Source organism: Panthera tigris, chromosome D3, assembly GCF_018350195.1.
Source record: "Panthera tigris isolate Pti1 chromosome D3, P.tigris_Pti1_mat1.1, whole genome shotgun sequence".
Classification (NCBI taxonomy): domain Eukaryota; kingdom Metazoa; phylum Chordata; class Mammalia; order Carnivora; family Felidae; genus Panthera; species Panthera tigris.
In genome coordinates this window covers 14,747,453-14,769,519 of record NC_056671.1, presented here as the reverse complement: position 1 = coordinate 14,769,519, position 22,067 = coordinate 14,747,453, and the positions used below count along the sequence as shown (strand labels likewise).

The following is a 22,067-nucleotide window of genomic DNA, read 5'->3' as shown; positions in this document are numbered from 1 at the left end:
CACTCAAAAACTCCAGTTTCCCTCCCACATCTAAGCCAACTTTCCTACGTAAATAGTAACATCTCAAGTGATGGTCAGAATAAAAATACAGAGAGAGGGGAACATTTGGATGTTCTACAGGGATTATGAGTTATTAAAGGGACATAGACACAAAACAACATGCACCTAGCCCCAAGTCATTCTGATACTATTTTCTAAACACTTTAATAAAGAAAGGTCACAGTGTGAAGAAGTAGGTTACTAGTGTGGAAAGGTACTTAATATACTGCTAAGTGGAGGGGGGAAAAACTATGTCCATTATGTTCCTGTGCACATAAAACAGATGTATGTTGCGTGTGTATCATACACATACACACACACACAGAAAAAAACTGGGTAAATCTGTAGTTAAGATGCATAATAAAACGTATATTACAATTTTATAGAAATGTGAATCTAAATTAAGAGTGGTATTATATACATAGCAGCGCTATCAACAACAGCCAATTTATGGAAAGAGCCCAAGTGTCCATCAACTGATAAATGGATAAAGATGATGTGGTTTACATATACATACTACTACTCAGCAATGAAAAAGAATGAAATCTTGCCATTTGCAACAAGTGGATGGAAGGTATTATGCTAAGTGAAGTCAGTCAGAGAAAGACACATGATTTCACTCAAGTGGAATTTGAGAAACTCAACAGATGAACATAGGGGAAGGGAAAGAAAAATAAAACAGAGAGGGAGGCAAACCATAACAGACTCTTAAATACAGAGAACTAAGGGTGGCTGGGGAGGAGGGGGTGTTAAATGGGTGATGGGCATTAAGGAGGGTACTTTTTGGGATGAGCACTGGGTGTCATACGTAAAAGAAGAATCACTGAGTTCTACTCCTGAAACCAAGACTACAGTGTATGGTAATGAACTTGAAAATAAATAATACTAATAATAAAAAGAAAGGTATTCCTTTTATTGCATGGCTTTCTTTTTTCTGAAATAATCAAGTGTTACTTATGTTAAAAATCAAGCAAATCATGCTTCTGGAAAATACCTGAACAACAAAGATGGTTAAAAACGAAACGTAATGTTAAAATTAACATCTTAAGGTCTATTAAAGACAACAGCTAACTCTGGGAGATGGGTCAAACAATCCTCATGAGACGTGTTGCTTTCCTTCAGATCTGCACAGGATGCAAACCCCAACACCGCTGATCGGCTTTAACAATGAGATCTATGAGGTCTATTACCACCGCCACCCCCCATCCCAGAAGTGGTCTGGGACCTGAGCATCTGGCCACCTCCCAAGTCTGCCTGCTCTGGGATCACCAAATGGTGGTGGCTTGAATGTCCACCAACGGTCACCATTTGCTCCACAGTAGAGCTGGCCCGTGCGTTTCCCAAAACAGCCTGGGACCTGGGAACCTGGTTTCCTGGGAAACAGGACCTGGGTTTCCAGGTCCTCCTGAACCAGATCTCACACACCGCACCATGGTCTTGAGGAACCATTATCCCTGGATATCAAATCTATTCAATGATCTGAATTATCGGGGAGGTGGGGGGCAAGTCCTCAGAAATTAGCGTTTATATTTTCAAAATGAAACTAAAAAGTATATGACAACCTTAACATACAAATTTACTTTTCAATGCCTAAAGACCAATAAAAGAGAGGGAGAAAACTGAAAATAAACTTAGACATAAAAACTCTTAAAAAGCAGCAACGATAGAGCTAATTTAGTAAAAATGTACATTATCACTTTTTTGCCAATTAACCCATTTTACAAGCTGCCTTCATCTCCGATGAAAAAAATACTTGAAATAGCCTCAGAGAACAAGCCCCAAAAGTCAAATTGACTTTATCACTTTATTACTAGTGGAAATCCTAACCTGGGAATCCTGACAAATGAGCTCATAAGGCTTTGCTTCTACTGTTAAACCTAATGAACTAGAATCAACACTACCATCATGGAAGAAAGCAATTTCCTTAAAACATGGGTCAAAAAGGAGGAGGTAGAATTAATTTAATTTTGTATCCTACCGGGAACCCTGATATTAACATTTCATTTCCCAAAAAAACTAAATGCCATGTTACAGCTCTGGAACCTCAAGGAGCCCCGATGCCAGGTGTAAATCTTCACCGTCTCAACAGTCTTTGTCAGTCAAAGACTGGAGGAAGCAGGGGGACTTCGTTCCTGATTCACATCAGCAGCCCCAGATTTAAAGTAAAGAGAGATAAACCAGTCCGCCGGCACCATCAGTTAGTTATTTTAAAATATCAGCCACTTTCGTGGTACTTGCTAAGAAGGATCATTAGTCCAAATCAAAATGTGAGGAAGACTTACAGCAGGACATAAAATGCCTTAAAAGCACTACCAGACCAAGGCAAAGCAAAGATGCTTATCTTTCAAAACGACACGTAGCTTGATAAGTGTTCACGCAGAGATGGGAAGCCTGAATCACACTCATTTTGCTGAAGTCGTTGAAAACTCAATGAAACAGGTTTTGCCAGAAATACTGTCGCACCAAAATACTCCACACCACTGCAAAGAGCATAAAGCGGTGTGCTGACCTCTCAGATTCAGGACTGGTGCAGAAGAAGGAAGGATGACAGCCCCCAACCTGACAAAGGCCAGACGTCAAGAGCCTGGGGAGAGAGGAGGCCAGCTACACGCTGGTCAAGAGCATTGGCCAGGATTCGCATGATACGGCAGGAAAAGGAGAGACCCACCACCTTCCAACAAACATGTCATCAACTCTGACTGCCAAAGCCAAAGGAGTGAGAAACAGAATACAGATGAAAATAATCTCAATATTTAACCATAAGCAACTTTAAATTCACTGTAGAAGGAAAATGCTCCCAGAAACCTTTTTTTAAAATTAATCATTTTTTTAAAGTTTATTTATTTATTTGAGCAGGGGGCAGAGAGAGAGGGGAAAGAGAGAATCCCAAGCAGGCTCCACACTCAACACAGAGCCCAACGCAGGGCTCGATGTCACAACTCTGAGATCATGACCTGAGCCAAAATGAAGAATCAGAAGCTTAAAGGACTGTCACCCAGGTGCCCCCCCCCCCCAAAACCTTCTTTTAAAAATTTCTGCAGCAACCATGAGAAAGACAGCAAAATTCATTCAAAATGCTCAGGAGGTCTCGCACATCTAACGTCACCACTCTTGTTTACGTTATGAAACACCAGGCACCGTGGATCCCTTCTTTAGAAAAGCAAGAATTTTATTTTACTGCATTTCACCCTCAAGACAAGTCTCATAAAGTCTGAGACTTAAGCCTTAGAAAGAAGATCTGAAGCAACGCAATTACAAAATGAACATCATTTGAAATATCACATGGCTTTAAGACTCATAGATCCGTAAAAACGTTAGTGATAAATCTCATCATTTTTGAAGACAGTTCTTATGTGCGGGCTTGATCTTTAAAGGTTATTTGGTTTTCATTATTAGAAACATTTTTCATCTTATTTTGCCCCTCAGCGTGTTGACCTGTTGGGGCCTGCCACCTAGTGGTAATGTTCTCATAAGCAATGTTAAGATACAATAGAACTGGACTTTTTGAAGAAAGCCAGAGAATAGTCAAATGAGAGGGGCAGAAGTCACTAAGATCAGGCTCACAGACAGAGGCCTTCACCATCTACTGGGTAATTAACTTACTGTAACCTGATTTTTTGGTGGAACGGGATTATTTCAACCATGACTACGTTTCTAAGTGTTTCTGCCTACTTCATAAGTGTGATATTATATTGTAATCAACTAACAATCTTGGGCGTTTTCTTTTAACAAAGCTCAAAAAATTCTAAACAGCCATTACTCTAATTTTGGAACTGTAGGTTAAATACACTGAAACTCAAAAGATCATTATAAATGATAGCGATTATAAATGATAAGTACAGAAAGTATGCAATAACCCCAGATAAACATTCTCCACACAAACGAGTGAAAATTCAGAATGCAAATCTGTGTCCACCAGGACATAAACTAAGTGTGCCTGCATATGGACAGTGAATAAAAGGGATCTATCAGAATAAAGGAGCTGTGATACGAGGAGGGATCCAGGGTGGCTTAACAGCTAGCAGAATGCCTAGTTACAGAACAGATAGTAACATTTGTTGAAGGAGTAAGTGAACGAGTTTGTAAGCCCTTTCATATTGCTTTACTCTCTCCTCTCCGATAGAAATGCTGGTGGTCTGAAGGTGTCAAATGGTCTTTATTCTGAAATTATTTCTGGCGTATTAAAAAGCTAAGGTAACATACCTATACACTCACATGCAGCTAAGAAAATTATGCAAATAACGGTTTAAAAAAAAAATGGTCTCTAAACTGGTAATGTTTTAGGATTCAACTCCCCCAAGTATGTTTCCTAGAACATTCATATAGCAAAATGATGCATGCAAAAACAGTACCTGGGGTCAAGTAATATCTGATAACATCTCAGAAATTGACAATGCACATTAGCATATCAGAGTACCCAAAAAAGCACGACAATGAAGAAACCCAATTACCTTAATTAACATGGTCATACCCCAAACTCATCTGACCACCAAATCCTTTTTTCCACAGAATACCTATTAATTTTAGTGCACAAGGGCAGAGTTAAGAGAAGGCAGAGAGGGACCTGGCCTCAGTCCACAGGGGTAGCACCAGAGACAGAGGCCTGCAAATTCTAGCACGATGATAGTAGCACGGACAAGGGGTCCCTATCAGAACACGTTTTTGGGAAACGCTGTGTTCAGAGATCTAATGATCAAATGACTGACGCATTTTTTTTTCTTTAAGTAAGCTCTACGCCCAATGTGGGGCTCGAACACATGACCCCAAGATCAAGAGTCCCACGCTCTTGATCCACCGACTGAGCCAGTCAGGTGCCCCACTCCTGACACACTTTTAAATGTTATTCCACTTCAGTAGTATGTAAGTTAAGCAGCAGCCAGCCATGCTCAGTGATAACGAGAGCCCCAGCCCTCTTCCAAGATGTTCTTTTGAGACTCCTGCGAGTAATCTGTGATTTTCCACAACATACCATCTTTTATCATAGTACAGTTTCCCATCTTCTATCCGAGCTTCAAATCTCTGGGCTGGAGACTCTGCCGGCGTGGCAGGCAAGTGTTCAGGAGAGGACGGGGATGCTGGAGGAACCAAAGATATTTCAGTGACCAAGCATGTAACAAGCATGTGGGTCCACCAGCTAACATGCTTTAACTGAAATGCTACTAAAAGTGGTAATAAACTCTATCATTAACTCCTCAGGGGTGTAAAAATGAGAATTCAACAAAATTTTTGTGTATTATGCCTGACTTGCTCCTCAAGGCAACCCTGTGAGGTAGGCGAGGCACAGGTTAACCTCACTGAACAGAGGAGAAACCAGAGATGCAGTCTAAGGGATTTGCCCAAGGTCCCTAAGAGAAGGACTAAAACCCCAGTGATCAGAAGCCCTGAACGGCAAAAATTAGAAAAATCTCTTTGTAAAACTGAGCTCATTTCTCGAATGATTTTTTACTTACTAGGTAGAGCAGGCCACCTTGTGTGTACAGTCAAGTTAACACAGTGGTCCTAACTACCGGCGGTTCAAAGGATCTAAATTCATACACTTTATACAAACCCCTCCCCATCATGCCTTTAGAAAATCAGGACCTCTCTGCAGACAATGGTGGCCCTCAGGAGGAAATTACTAAGAGAAAAAAGAATCTTGTTTCCTTCCACAAGACTTGGTGAGCAGAGAGATGTGTGAGTAATCACAGTGCTTAAAACGTAACAATGCCTTGCCCGTTCAGAATTCTATCTTGCAGCCTAGCACAGACTCTCGAGTGCCACTCTGAAAGGAACCACCATGAACACTGGGCTGGCCTCTTCTATAAACTGGGACTCTGAGTCCCTTACCAGAGCCAGGCTGTGAAAAGGCACTGGAACAGCACTGCCTAGCACTCAATTCCACAAAGTAATGCTGAAAAATCCTTCTGGTTTCATTTCCAGAAATGGAGGCAGACTTAAATCTTGTACCTTGAGGCCTACACAGAAGGAAACCTTCACCAGCCAATCAATCAACTGTCTCTTTTACAATAAATCCTAAGGTAAAGGCAAAAATAGCTTCAACATAGCGGGGCTAAAAAAAAAAAAAAAAAAAAAAAAAATCAGGGGAGGGTGCACTTAAGGTTCCCTTCAGTCTTCATGATGATTGCTCTTAGGCAAATAACATTTTATTTTTGAAAAGTGCAACAAATGCCTGTGAGATAGAAGCATGCTTTTCCAACAACATGATAAAAAGATTTGCACAAACGCCAGTAACACTGTGCACTTACCTGGTCTCTTGGGTGACTTAAGCTGTAGGAAGAACAACAAGAAATCTTAGAACAAATCATTTCAGATGCAACTTCACGTGTCAAAGGTATCAAACTGATTTAACAAGTAACACACGAACAACATGAAGCACAAAACCATTACCAAGCCTAAGCTTTCAAATAAATCAAAAAATCAAACCGTACCTTATTTAACGTTCTCAGATCCTCCATGATCTGTTCATCTGTTAACAAATAGTTTAGCTGGGGTGTTGAGAGTTAAAGGAACATGTCCGAGGGCTATGGTTTCCAAGCAAGCAGAAATCAACAAAACTACCAGAACTTTAGAATTTACAGTGTGACTGCGTCGGGTGCTGTTTCTAAAACAGTGTGCCTCTCGGAAGTTGCTGATTCTACTAAGTGTCATGGTGCCCAGGTATGTAAACAAATTCACAAATTTCTTCCAAGCGTCTCTAAGTCGTTCAGAAACTACAAGACTGAGAGCACAGGACACGGTACCAGGAGAACTTCCTCTTCAGTTTATGAAGTGCTCTTGTTCTAAAGATCCGAAGCCTTGCACGTGCGTGCACACACGCGCACACACACACACACACACACACACACACAGGCGTGGGCTTGTCCTTCCCACGTAACTTAAACCCTCGGTTGTGAAGACAAAGGTACCTGAAGTCAAAACCCTTTCTTGGTGGCAAACAACTGAATCATTCTGTGCAAATGGCCACTTATCCTCTCCAAGAACAAAGAAACAGAAAGAACTTTGCCATGCGTGCCCTCTTCCCACTCCCATTTTTATGACTAAAGGGCTTTTTTATGAGACTGAAATCTCATTCGCTTTAACAATTTGCATTGCACTGGTTTCAGGATGTAGATAACAGAGGTACAAAAGATAGGTATCACTGTCCTTGTTTTACAGGTAGAAAAACCAAGGCACGTGTAATCTGAGGTCGCCCTGAATCTCCAAGTGTTAACACTAGGCTGAACTCCCAACACCAAGTGCCTTTCCAAAAACTGCTATCTATAAACCCCTCCCACTGGAAGCAGCAGCAACTAAGGACTCAACAGTAAAACGGCCATTCCCTAGCTCATGGGTAAATACACACGCTTGCCAATCACAATTTCTGTAGGACAGTGGCCATATATATTCTAGCAAACAGTTAAGCAAAAGATTCAGTCTAAAGAAAAACAGCTTGATGAAAAATTAAGGCTTGATGCAAATGGATATCAGGAGCAGGTTTTCTCCTCTTGTCTGGGATGGGGACAGGATCATTTGGTCGCCTCCGCAACTTTCTGGTCATGATGGGTTTCACTTCCATAGAATCTGTGGCAAGAATTGAATGGGTAAATCTATCCGACTACCACTTGAAGTCAGTAAGAATTGCTGTACTGTACAAATATCTGCCCCAGAGCCACCCAATCAGAACTGTTTTACTGGGGACATCCGGACGTGGCTCAAGCCAGACATCCATTTCAGACTTCAGAGGAGGGCTATCCTGAAGACTCAGACTGGATGGCCTAAGTGCACGCCGCCCCGCCCCCCACCGAAATGCAGCCCCACCCTGCGGTCTACCTGTGGAGTCACTGCAGGCATCTCTCCAGCACCCCAAAAACCAGAATTTTCCTCCTCTTCCCTCAAATTAAGAAGCCACGGAGTGGTAGGCTCTTGGGATCAGAAGGAACCTTCGGGTCATCCTGGTCAACTAATTCTTGCAGTGCCCATGGAGGGAGGGAAACTGAAGCACATGCATGCACAAGGCTCTGTGAAAGGTCAGTGGTCTCAGCACCAACATCTTTATAGGACATCTTCATTTACAAACTTAGACTCTTCAGTTTCATTTTATTCTGTAACGTTTTCTAGCTACTTAACTATTAAGAATGATCTAATGAAGGCTCATAATAAAGGCCTTTTTCATTCTTCTTGACTTTTCTCTGCAGTCTGACACTGCTGTTGACTCTCTTTACCTTAAAATCTCTCCTCCCCTTGCCATCACCACCCAGATCTCCCCTCACCTGACCTGCCTCCTTGGGCTCCTTTCTGCTGGTGACCTCTAGAGTCCAGTCAGTTCTCAGCCTGTGTCCCAGTGAGCCTCCATAACCAATACCAGCTTCCCCACCCTTCTGAATGGCAACCTATGCCCGGCAACACCATCCACTCTCACTTTTTGTCTCACCTCCCATGGCTGCCTCCTCTCCCGAGTCTTGGGGACATCACATCTGTCCATCCCTCTTGGTCAGGACAGACTCTGTCATTGTCACTTATCTTCCCTCACCCAAGCATCATATTCACCAGGTCGTGGGCAGTTCTGCCATTAAACCACTTCTCAACTCCATTCCCTCATCCTATTCTTATCTCCCTCAGAGCAATTTCCCTAAGACGCACATCAGATCCTTCTACAACACATCCCCTTTCTTATTCAACGCTTCTATGGCTTGCCACGTTCTTTGGAAAAAAGCCCGCGTCACTTTCTGGTCTTGCCCCTTCTCCTTCCTTCGCATATACACCATGTGAGAACTTTTAGCTCGTCTGTCACCCAAGGGCACACGCCTTACTATGCCTTCAAGCCTTTGCATGCTGTCCTCTCTGCCTGGCCCCCTCTTTTCAGCCCGGCAAACTCCTGCACGACACCCTTTGAGAGCCAGCGCCACGCTCCCCGTTACATGATCTTCCAGAGTCACACCGCCTTCCAAACAACCAGAGCAAACCTCTGGACAAACCTCTGCTACCAAGTGCCACACCGTATGGCACATTTTCCCCAGAGACACCTGAATTCCACCCCAGCACCTAAGCCATAGTTGTGGCAGGGGTGTCACAGAGTTTCCTGCACAACGACGACATGAGGAGACCATTCATCCACGACCACGCATCCCCTCGGCACGGCAGACGGACAGCCTCACGGAATTCAAGTGTAGCCAGCCCTTCCACTGTGGCAAGGAATTCAAGCGTACCTCTTCCACTGTGGCAACGTGCAGGAGCTGCCAAGTTAACAGTCGAGAGTACAAAGCCAAAAGAGATTTCTGCGTGTTGCTCTTAAGAAGGGAAACAGGGGTGCCTGGGTGGCTCGGTCGGTTGAGCGTCCGACTTCGGCTCAGGTCATGATCTCACGGTCCGTGGGTTTGAGCCCCGCATCGGGCTCTGTGCTGACAGCTCAGAGTCTGGAGCCTGCTTCCGATTCTGTGTCTCCCTCTCTCTCTGCCCCTCCCCCGTTCATGCTCTGTCTCTCTCTGTCTCAAAAATAAATAAACGTTAAAAAAAAAAAAAAAAAAAAAAGAAGGGAAACAGGCAATGCTGACTTCTCGCCCCTATAAATGAAGGGGAAGTGCAGTCCTGATAAGTGTGTGTACAGGTGTGCGTGGAGTGGTGGGTAGAAGGAAGGAGGACTCACACACCCGCCCCAGGAGACAGTGGGGAGGGGAGTCCTCTCTACCGGAAACGGCTCCCCCTCTACCGTTACTTACTGGATGGTGCATGTGAATCCCTGCCGCGGCTGTGGGACCTCAGGCGGGCTACGTAAATCCTCTGTGTCAAGTTACTTCATTTATAAAATGGAATTATCAGTAATACCTCCCTCACAGGATGCTTCGAGGGTTACATGAGATACGAGTAAAGCCCTAAACATGGTGCCTGGCGTCACGAGAGCTCAATCAATGCTAGTTTTTACTACGCCATCTGCAGCCAGGAAAGCACTGTACAAAAAATCTTTTTAAAAAAATCAGGGGCACCTGGGTAGCTCAGCTGGTTAAGCATCCGACTTCAGCTCAAGTCATGGTCTCACAGTTCGTGAGTTTGAGCCCCACGTCGGACTCTGTGCTGACAGCTCAGAGCCTAGAGCCTGCTTCAGATTCTGTGTGTGTGTCTCTCTCTCTCTGCCCCTCCCCCGCTTGCACTCTGTCTCTCTCCCTCTCGAAAATAAACATTAAAAAAAATTTTTTTTTAAAGTCAAGGTACAAACAGCTGAATGAAATAGAAGTTACACGCTTGAAGACAACCGATGTCAGCTGTGAGGCTGTGCAACATTCACACCTAATTCAAAAATCAAGGTGTGAAGGGAGCTCGCCCAACCCAAAGAACACTAGAGAAAGAGTACCTAGCACATGAACACCAATGAATGGTCCACCAGAGACAATGGTCGAGTGTGCCCTGCCCTCTGGGCTGCCGAGTCTCAGGCATGGGGAGGGTGGGCCACACATGATGGAAATGAGCCAGTCAAGGCACAGCCGAGAGAATGTGGGAATAACCCGGTCTAATCATGGCCAATAGGCTCAGAAAATCATAACTGCATCACTCACAAATCAGAAAATATAATCAAATTCTTCTTATGAAATAGCGAAAATCAATCCATTTTATTAGCCTAGCCACCACAATAACCTAATCAATTTTCATCCAAAAGACTGCTTCAGCAGAAGGAAGGTGCTCCGAAAAAGCCTCCAAGATGTAGTAGCCCATCCCCACCACCAGCCAGGAGAGTGAGCAGGGAGCAGGCCTGGCCACGTGACTCGTGGAGAAGATCAACACTTAAGTACCACGCACTGTAGTTCCGAAGCTACGTTATGGACTCCACTCATGTCGCTCCAGCCTTCTGAGGTAGATTTTTCACAGAGGGAAAGAAAGGATATCTGACTGACCCAGGTCTGAATCCACCTGGAAGTTCTACTTCTCACGAGAAGCAACAGGCTGGCGTACTGAGTTTGTAACAGTAGTCTCCTGTGAGTTTGGCCAGTAAGAGGCCCAAGGGGCTCAATCTGGGGACACCATAAAAGTCCGACTTCCGGAAGGGACACTCAGACGTTGGAGCCTGGCAGCCCTGGAGAAGGCACTTGAGCAGGAAATCAGTCTTCCTCTCAGACGAGCCCAACACTACTCTACCTGGCTTAAATCAGAAAGCCTCTCAGAACACCCAGGACCCTTCGTAGGTTTGCTTCCATAGCAATACTATCTGTGATCTAACTGAATACCAAACACACCGAGGCAGGAGAGTACAGGAGGCAGAAACACTGGACAAGGGCTGAGACCAGGTACACAGCTCCTCTCCAAACCACCTTGTACATATGACATTTAACAGCATAACTCCTCCTGCTCTACCCACCAGCAAGGAGACCAGGAATGGCCGTATCTGACAGACACAGACACTCTCCAAGTAGCACCAGGTATGCTGGCTAAGAAGTGGGAGCTTAGGCTGAATCAGTGCTGGGCAGAGCCTTTGCAGCACCAGTGTCTATGGAGAGATATTCCTGATAACATTAATCACCGGCAATTACCATAGAATTACCACTTCCCCACTGGCCTTGGGTTCCTTACTTCTCCAGGTCTCATCATTCACTCCAACAGCTCACTTGCCTACAGCCCATAAATGCAGCAAAAGCTTCACTGGAACGTACTTTAACTTTAAAAACAGGGGCGCCTGGGTGGCTCAGTCGGTTGAGCGTCCGACTTCGGCTCAGGTCACGATCTCGCGGTCCGTGAGTTCAAGCCCCACGTCAGGCTCTGGGCTGATGGCTCAGAGCCTGGAGCCTGCTTCCGATTCTGTGTCTCCCTCTCTCTCTGCCCCTCCCCCGTTCATGCTCTGTCTCTCTCTGTCTCAAAAATAAATAAACGTTAAAAAAAAATTAAAAAAAAAATAAAAAAATAAAAACAAAACCATACTTGTTTAGCCACAGCTGCAGTGACTCAAAGGAGTATCCTTAAGACAAAGAACATTAAGTGGCAGAAAAACAAGCCACTGCAGGGTAACCACTGTAACAGACTGGCTACAAACCAGGGGGCAGTGCAACATAGGGCAAACCTAGAGGCCCAGAGCAAAGTCCAGCATATCCTGGCCCCTCTCTAAGGGGCTGGCCAGCTCATCAGCATCACAAATCAAGGAGATGGGGGCAGGAAGGGAAGGTGAGAGAAGAATCAAGGTCGGTCTTCGGTGACCAACCAATCAGGGTAGGAATGAAGGGTGAAGGGCCCCATCCCCCTTAGGCCAAAGCTGTCAGGAGCAGAGGGATGGTATTATAAGAGTGAACCAATCAAGCCGTCCTCTGCACCCTCAACCACTGAAAACACCTGGATCCCACAAAGGCAGTGCCAGCAAATAGCGTCTTGGCACCGAGCCCGCTCCACCCAAAATCCAGGTCACCTCGGGCATTCTCCCTGCCCAGATATTTGTGTGAGGCCTCATCTCCTTGCCTGGGCTTCCAAGGTTCCCTGCTCACTGGCATCTGTTCCTCGTGGTTGAAACCACGCCCGCATCAGTACAACCACATGTACATACCCTTGCAAGGTTTTACAATCCCTAAAAACAAGCCTGACAAACATTTACCTTCATTTAGAAGCCTACTCTCTGGACACCGCCTTACTCTGGGCAGGACAAAGGAGCTGTGTCAGTCTTGTCACTACCAGAATACAAGCTCCTTGAGGACCAGTATTAGCCTCACTGTACGAATCACTCAGCACCGCGTGAACCCATGGTATTTCCATGGTAGGAAGTCGGGACAATGTGGTGGTTAAGACCAGTTGTGGCGTAAGCACCATGCCACTGGGGAGCTCTGAGCAAGTGTCTCCGTCCCTCTGAGGCTGCTCCGCCAAGTCCACCGAAGGGAGCTGCAGGAACCGAAAACTGCTACAAGTTCCCAATCCCTAAGTGCTGGCTCTGTGTGCAGCCCCCAGCCACGCTCTGAAGCACCTCCTAGGCGTTATATCATCCGACCTTCGCACCAAACCTCCCATCTCCTTCCTAAACGTAGGTTCTCCCATCGCCTTCTTAAATGAGAAAACCCCATCAGAGAACCAAGTTCAGGAGAGGGCCAGGATTCATCCACATCTGTCGGCCTAATGAGGAATTCCAGTGTTTTTATGTAATACCTGGCTCGACGTAAGTACTCAGGAGACAGTACTTTAGCATATCTTAATATTATAATTTTATTATAATAAAAAAATTTAATTCGTAGGCTCCACCTACAAATCCAGTTATCTTCTAAAGGATACTCCCAGGCTTAATGGGGTCAAGAGTAGCATCCACAGGGACCTGAGGGTTGGAATATGCCCCTGGCAAGGCAAAAATTACAAAAAAAAATGAAGTGGCGGGTGGTAGCTGTTGAGACCAAGGAGATAGGCTGTTAAGAGAGGAGAAAAGGCGGCTATCCTCAAGACAGGAAGTGGACAAACGGATGAAAAACGATCGAGCGCCCCACATTTTAAAGCTCATTAAATTCTCACTGATTATCTGGGTTACTCATAACCTTGGCCTCAACTGCAGAGAAAACTCACACTCAGGTAACCCCACCCACGTCCTCATTACTCAAAAAATGTGGTCCAGCCAACAGCATTAGCAGCCCCTGGGAGGCGGTTACAAATACAGGATTTGCAGGCTCCCCCCCACACCTGAAGCAGCAGCTGCACCTATCAAGACCCCCAGGTGACCCACGCACACAGCCAAGCTGGAGGAGCGCTGATCCTCGGTTATCCCGGTTTCCTTACCGACAGCACATCTTTCCGCCCGCACAGCCTGCTGTCCTAAGTTCTTCAAGAGCAGCATGGGCAGTGGAGAACCTCCCACTAACCCCCACAGAGACTGCAAAGCTTTCAGGCCTGTTCAGGCAGAGCAGGTCACTGGCTCTCCCCGTTCCCAATAGGTTATCTGATCCAAGCTTCCCATCGGCCTCTCGTTCCAGCCTTGTTTTTCGAGAGATCTTCATGTTGGACCAGAAGAGGAGATTTTAAAGAACTATCTTTTCCAGGCAGAGCCAGCCAATGCTGATACTGGGCATCAATCCACAAAGGTGAAATGAGTCACTCAATGAGAGGAGTGAGATCAGGCCTTTCATCCAGCACCATAGCGGCACCATCTGTGGGAACACTAATTATCCTTCTAGCTCCACTGCCTTTTCTTCCGACGCTCTATCATTACCTTGGCAGAGCTTTTCCATACCAAGGGTACCAAACGGCTTGAGGAAGGACATCAGTAGCTTTAATGCCCATGGCTAGCTTTAAGCACTTGTGCAATCTATTTTATTGCGTTACAAATGACTTCCCCACATTTATTTGTCTTTTCTACCCTGGCAGGCTCAGCCTCAAGTCACTGGGGACACCTCCTGTCCCAGTTAAGATTCTGACTGCGAAACGGCCTGGCCAAACAATGTCTACTGCTTGTCAATAATCAGGATGCCAAATCACAGGTAAGGTGATGATATCCTTCCCTGCAGATGGAAAGGGAGCAGCTATAAACTGACAATATTTCCCACTAGCCTAATGAAGACTCCCGAACATCTGGTGGCTCTAGCAGAGAGCGATGAGGCATCAATGCCAGAAACGGCCACCGTCAAAGAAAACGGTACACAGGTCAGAAAACAGACAGACTGGTATCGGACACGGCAGCACAGGGCTGGCAGTCTAATCGACAAAGCATGTCCACAAGAACAAGATGGTACTGTCTGAAGATGCTATTTTAGCACACATTCTTACCGAAAAAACATTTCTGAGACACTTCCAGAGGCCTTCAAGGACATAATTCCTTCTGCTGAGTCTTTCAATAAGGAAGTGTACCAGAGGAGAGATTTCTGAAGAATCAGACCCTCACTTCAGACACACCACATTCTCGTGGGTGTATCAGGGGGGTTGGGGCCAGAAGTTTATGTCAGTCGAAGGGCCCCATTGGGTCACAGCACCAGAAATACAGAAAGAGAAATACTACTTCTTAACAGTTACTTCTAAACTCTGCCCCAAGGACTTAACATGAAAACAACGCATTTCTTATAGACCCCTACTAAAGTCAGACATGCCAGAGCCCCAGCACCTTCTGTACATGGCAAGAGTTAAATCTGGGGGTGTGCAGAAGGCATGCCCCTTTCCCATCCAGGTGACGAACTCACCACTGACTTGTCTTGCAGTATTTGCTGACAGAAATTTTGCCAAGTTCCAAAATATCTAGTTCAAGTCAATTCCCGCCCCATATTCTAAGATTCCTCGGTATACATACAGCGACAGAACAACAGCCCCCGTTGCTTCTCCCTTCCGCTTGCCTACAACTGCAGACTTCCCGTATGTGGATTACTAAAGCCTAGAAGGCAAGGGAGGGATTGGCTCAGGGTCTAAGGTAACTTCACTACCTCTACAGGAAACTAGTTCACTTTGGCTACTCCTGCCAACTTTGTACCAACTCTTTCTGAAACATTCACAGTAACACCTGGGGAAGGGATCTAAGAGCACAGATGATACAGCCAAATGCCTTTGTTCTCCTATCTAGGTCGAAGGAAGACAGTGCCTCTCCTGTCATTAAGGGGAACTAAAAAAAACAGATTCCCACCACCACAGAGCTGCATAAGTAATTTGTGAACATAAACTAGATGTGCGGCTGACCCAGGAATTAAACTAAATAAAGCACACACCAGAAGCTGCAGTCACTACTAAAGGACTACCACTTACTGAATGCCTGTTACACACGCAGGCCACTGTGCCAGGCACTCACGTTTCCAACCACAATCCTGTGACACAAGGTCTGATCAGCCCCATTTCAGAGAGAGGGAAATAGGCTCAGAGATGCTCGGTGGCCAAAATCACACAGCCAGTATGAGGCAGAGCTAGAAGTCTGAGCCGTCCTGTCAAAGCCCACCCTCCTTTCAGCTCACTCTGCCTGGACGAGGAGGTGAGGGAAGACAGGAGAGTGACTGCACAACCCCGCCCCCCCCCCCCCCCCCCCCGCCAGCCCCTGCCCTGTGGTGCCTTCGTACCTCCAGTCAGCTCCATCGTTAGCTTTTCATTTTCGATCATTTTCTTCTTCTCTTCCAGCTCAGCAATCAAGTTCTCTTTCAGCTCCACCTTCTTGTCTTCAAATTCTTTCACCGCGGCCTTCTTTTCTTTGATGTAGTTTCTTTCCACCTGTTCAGTCTGAGCAAAAGAGAAACACAAGTTCGGGCTCCAGCTGTGGACGCGGGAGCCCAGTAAACACCTCCCCGGGAAGCACAGGCTCAGCTGCACCCGCCTGCACAGGCAGGAGCGGGACACCTGCAAGTTCTCCAACAAATGCATGAAGTCGAACCATACAACCGGCCTATGAGCATACCTGACTACTCGGTTATTTCTTCTCTTTCACATCTTATATCGCATGGCTTGCAGCTTAAAGTAAAACGTCAAGATTCTCACAGATAAATTCTTTTAAAGCCTTAATTTCTAAGGAAAAAAGTACACTCTGGATAAAACATCTACGTTCAAAATTAATTGCACAGAGTCAAAATAACACGAGTTACTTGATTTGTTGACATTTATACCAAGATAAAATCAACTAGGTCATCAGATCATTTTTTAGGTATCTGAATCCTCAAGCACTCAAACACCAAAATAATACTAAATTTAAAAGTGTTCATTTTTTAAGTCTCGCCATCACATTAAGCGAAGAACAAGGGAGCTTATGGTTGGCTACGGCTGTGGGTCACATCGTCCTGCAGACTATGTGTGTTCCACTGACCTCAGTAGTAAAATGGTTCCTGATAACGTGGCTCTGTTAAACCATGACCTCACACTCACGTGTGGCTCTCATAAAGTCAGGACTCCCCCCACACATACACACTAGCCACCCCAGGAACAGATCAGCATCCAAGATGCAGGCTCTCAGCTCTGTACCACAGCGCTGTGCTTCACAAAGAACCGACACTCAGATGTCTGCTGAAGGAAAGAAAAAATGTTCAATCTGCCTTTCTTACTGACCTAGAGGGGTTCCACTGTAAAACAGCCCCTGAGCCACTTCAGAGACTGGGCTATGTCAAGGAGCAACATAACAAATTAGACCGTTGTAACTTAGACGTACTCCCGCATGGCACTAACATCAGGTGAAAGTCAACGAGAGAGCAGTGGGGGATGAGTACCCCCTCATCCCCTGTGATGAGCAGAAGCTGCCTGACCTATAAACGAACAGATGGGAATTTCTAAATGGAGACCCAAAATGTCCTCTAGTCAAACTCAGCCATGATGAAAGCTTGCAGCTGGGGGCTTCTCAACTATCCACTTGGTGATAGAAGGAAAGGTTCTCCAGATTGGGAGAGCAAGATTCCAGTCTCAGAGAGGGCCTGCAAACCCAGAAGATCCAAGGTACTTACTTCCAGCTGGAGGAAGAGTTCTGAAAGAGAGAAAACATGCAATTAGATTCGCTAGGCTGTGTCACCTTTCCAGACAGTGATGGTAGGATTCATTTAGAAGCAGTAATTGCTTTCTGAAAGCACCGTTACACAGAGCAACTGTTTCCATCAGTAAAGTGTTGATCGACGTGAAGGGGAAGGATGCAGAAACTCTCTAGTTACAATCTGGCCCTGAACAAAATCACTTCTGGCAGTTCTCCCCAAGGGCAAAAACAAGCAGTGGGAACCAAACTCCCCTGGCAAAATAAAACTGAAAGTTACCCCTTCTTTCACTCAGTAGGTACCCTCCAACAGTCCCACAGGGCAGGATGGGGCAGGAAGGAACAATGCCGTTTCTCCAGAAGCAGAATCAACACTGACGTTTTTAAAGCACAGGTGAAGTACTCTGCATGGCAAGGAAGGATATTCCCCTGAGAAGTCAGGGCAGAGGTTCTGAGCCCTTCCGGGGCTTTCTTCACGGGCCACCATGCCTGTGTGTGTGGCTGTGCCTCCACAGCAACACCCTGTGGGTCTCTGCTGCACTTCCAAGCTCCAGACCTCATGTGACCTCTGCACAGGCAGCTCCACCTCACTTACCAACCCCACCCCCCTCAGGCACCTACGAGTCTCCACCCAAGAGTATTCGACAGCTTACTCACCACCCACTATGTGCCAGGCCATTAGCAACCGTTTAACAGCAGCCCCCCCCCCCCCCACTACATCAGAAGGCCCTTGACAAAGCCAGCCCTTTAAACAAAAGGGGTCCATAGCACCTAATCTTTTCTGGGCGACAGTGGAGCTGCTGCATAGGTCACAAAGACTGCCAGTGAACCAACAACGCCAGGGGGCGCTGTTCATATTTTAGCACGGTCTCCTTCGTGAACATGATGAATCCTATGGATCCACTTGCCCATAAAAAAGCATATACGCACATCCACACGTAATTTCCTAGAATCTGGAGTTTCAGGACTCCAGATTAACAATTCAGACCTCAATAGATATTGAATAGGAAGTTTAAATGAAGAGGGGTGCCTGGCTGGCTCAGTCAATGAAGCACACAACTCAATCTCAGGGTCATGAGTTCAAGTCCCACACTGAGTGTAGAGCCTACTTAAAATGTAAAAAAAAAAAAAAAGAAAAGAAAATTTCAACAAGGCAAGAGATGAGCGACTCATTATTTTCTAACTTCTCCAGAAGCCCTGATCACTTTGGTCCTAGGATCACCGAGCACGTGAGCCCAAGCACACGCAGCCCAACGTGCTGGCCCCAACGGCTTTAGATGCACAAACAACCTGACACAGCAAGTCTGCGCCCTTGTCAGAAATCACACCCGAACCAAGTCAAACTGGCAATCAGCTTTCGGGGTCGGTGATGGTTGTTTTACTTAAAACAGCCATGCACCAACACAACTAGAGCAGGTGGATTATCTCTGCCCAGAACATGGTCTTTCAGGCTCAAGCTGTGACTGATCTGGGAGCTCTTCTGCATGTGTATCCGGGGGCAGGGGAGAGAGATGTTTCTGAAAGGACACACGAGGACAGGACTGAACGTGGAATTAAGGGAAGCAGCTCAATACTCATGCTGCAGTTCTGGCTTCAGAAAAGTGGCTCACGTCCATTTCCTTTCCTTACTTGTATCTTAAACCAATTCCATGAGGTATTCGTATCCCCCCTACAGATGGGGCAATTGGGGCTCCAAGAGCAAATTATTGCTTAAAGGCTCAAGACCTAAAGTGCAAGGAGGAAGACCTAAACCTAGGGCCTCATGCCTCACCTCCTTTCCCTAATGCGGAACACCGGGAAGAGGGCTGAGGATCTCAAAGATGTCCCAAGGAGATGCCTCAAGAAGTCAGAGTGCAGTGGGGACAACCACAGGGGCAGGTAGGCGGATGTGGGCGCACAGAAGGCCAATGGCTGTACTTCCATTTTCCCCGCGCCTCTTGCACCCCTCCGCTACCTTTCTGCTGTTGGGTGTACGCGGGACATCTACTCCCTGGAGAGAGGGAAAAGTTCCACCAACAGAAAGCCGGAAAGACAATGGAACAGAAAGCAAGAGGACAGCAGCCTGAGGAGCAGCACCCAGACAGCATCTGCAGACCCAGCATTAGGACCCCCCAGACCCCCCCGAGCAGGAACAGGCACTACGTGGGCGCTCGAAATTGAATGCTTACAGAACATTTCCCATAGGACCAGGAATCTGTGTTTACACACTTTGAACAATCATCACATCTTACTTTTTGCATGATTCTTTATTGACCTCAGAATGTTCCTTAACTTACCCATGTTTGCACGTCTTTTGTCAATGAAATAGCACATTTCCTAAAGTCAAGGACAAGGTGTTCCACTACTTTTTTGCTCAGAGCTTGAATGTAGCAGGTGCTCCACAAATTCTTAACGAACACACGTACTGTGTACTATAACGAACTAAGGTGTGCTCTTCCCGTAAATGCTTGTAACACTCAAGAGGAAAAAAAAAAAACAGAGGACACCCCTTCCTCCCAGAGCAGGGAATGCCAAAAGAAGCAAACTTCAAACAAGAGTGAAACAAGCTCAATTCTTTCCCATGTCAGCTCCTCTCATGGTACATTCAGCCAGCCAAGCAGACGTGAGACAGAACGTGTAAGACTGCTTAACCTGGGGGCGCCAGGGAGCATAACTGACTTCAAGGAGCCAGCTGGGGGTTCCAGGGAGTATAACCGACCGTAAGGAGCCAACACTAATAAGCTTAACTACAGGTTGTTCGTTGGCCACTGGAAAAAAGATGTCCCAGCTTTACCCAACTGAACCTCTGGTCTCTCTTCCCCAACCCCTCCACCATACCCAAGGATTATCTGAGATGCATGCTGGACAGCAGCTCTCATGACATTACATCAATAATCAGCAAAAGGAGGAACACTTAAAGATGATTTACTTCCACCTAAGACAGAGCCTCACCTGCGTTTCGAATCCTCTCTTTGTACTGCTGATCTAGTTTTTTCATCCTCTTCTGATATTCCTGTAACGTACCTGATTTTGAGATGTACAAAATAAAACGTATTTTGAATATCAATCTGTTTTACATTTTAGTTCCTAAAATTATCTTATAGTACCCACAGTGACTGTTTTAATAACCTCAAAGTAAAACACAAACCAAGGAAAGGCACAAACAGAACTAACTGCTCTGGTTCTCAACCAAGGCCAACAACAGAAATCACCCCACCTAGTGGATTAAGACTCTCTAGCAAGTGAGAGGAAGTCAAAAGGTGCAGGATTGAAACGATTCTGATCACCTGCTGCCACTTTGAGTCAATGGGCTTCCCTTTCCTGAGCTCATTCTTCTTCAGTAAGGCCTAGAACTTTCAGTAGGACCATCCAGAACTTTCCCTACAATGGTGGAAACATCCTATGTTGCACTGTCCAATATGGTAGCCACTAGTCATATGTAGCTATTGAGCACTTGGAATGTAGCTAGCACAACTGAGGAACAGAATTATTAATTTCAGTTCATTAATTTCAGTTCATTAAATTTAAATAGCCACACATGGCCAGTGACAATTCTGGATAGCTTGGGTATAGATTTTCACCAAATATCTACTCGTGTCATTGCTTTTCCCTAAAGCAGCCAATTACACGGGTCACTATTATCATGGAAAATATTTTCCCGATCATGACATATTTGCAGGGTATGTTAATGGCATCTTTTTCAAAATCCCTCACTCAACCATGCCGGGTATGCCTTATAGCCTTGCTAGAGGAGAATATATTTCTTGCCCCACAAGAAACCCACTGTCCCCATGGTGCTAGCCATCCCTCATGGGTAATCTCATCTACTTCGACCTTCTGCATCTTGTTTAAAACAAATTTAAACAAGAGAAAGTGGGGTGCCTAAGGTCAAATTTCCAGAAAGCAGCGAAGCTGGGATTCAAACCCGTGACAGCACTTGAGAGCCTATGCTCTTAACCTGATGCCGAACTGTCTTTAGCAAGAAACAGCACAAAATACAGTCCACTTCTAATTTACCAAGCAAACAAGAGAAAACACACACAGTAGGGATAACCCACAGTTCGCCAGCAATTAGTTTAGAAAGTACTGTACCACTTCACATATTCTTTGGTAACAATGTCTCTCCCAAAAATGTCTAGCTTTAGGCGCACAGTGTTTTTCAGTTCATGCTCTTCCAAAGGGTCTGAGATTTTGAAGGTGAAAATTACTGCTTTACTGACAGAAGTAAGCAAAATGCATACCGGACAGCTAAAATCAGGCAGACCAAATTTTAAATCACTCCCACAGAGGAGTGAAAGATTTCAAAGGTTTGCAATACTAAGCATACTTAAAAGTGAAGGGTTAAACACACCAACCTTCCTGAAGTTGTTGCAACTGTCTCTTGAGAGAAGCCAGTTTATCCTGATACATCCTGTTAAAAAAAAAAAAAGCCACACTGAAAAACACTAATATTGAATTCCAAAATAATCTACATACAGGAATTACCTGGATTGTTATGGGAATGTCATAAACGTCCTTTAGTGAACAGAGAAAACTGGAGAGTCTGCCAGCTGGTTTAAAATGTACCAGCAGCTAAAGGGATCAGAAAAGGACAAGGATTCTGTGTTCTGGAATCCTAACTCAGTGTTGTAGTTTCCTGTGTTCTCTATCCCACCTTTAGAGAATCAGTCTGAAACCCACAAACGTGAAGACCCACAAATTTTAATAAATAAGCAACAAT

General features: G+C 45.5%; 1 protein-coding gene across 14 annotated transcripts in view; it reads right to left on the bottom strand.

Moving 5' to 3' along the window:
* The window catches only part of SUDS3 (SDS3 homolog, SIN3A corepressor complex component), a 111,454-nt gene that overhangs the window by 83,637 nt on the left and 5,750 nt on the right, over positions 1–22,067 (bottom strand). For 13 of the 14 annotated variants that reach the window (XM_042961673.1, XM_042961675.1, XM_042961671.1 and 10 more), the window contains 8 exons: positions 21,703–21,758; positions 20,300–20,371; positions 17,349–17,368; positions 15,987–16,143; positions 7,504–7,599; positions 6,468–6,529; positions 6,285–6,306; positions 5,009–5,114 (listed from right to left, as the gene is read on the bottom strand). In XM_042961673.1, the coding sequence (XP_042817607.1) occupies positions 5,009–5,114; positions 6,285–6,306; positions 6,468–6,529; positions 7,504–7,599; positions 15,987–16,143; positions 17,349–17,368; positions 20,300–20,371; positions 21,703–21,758 (591 nt within the window). The remainder of the gene's footprint in view (positions 1–5,008; positions 5,115–6,284; positions 6,307–6,467; positions 6,530–7,503; positions 7,600–15,986; positions 16,144–17,348; positions 17,369–20,299; positions 20,372–21,702; positions 21,759–22,067) is intronic. The other variant, XM_042961668.1, reaches the window with a different exon arrangement.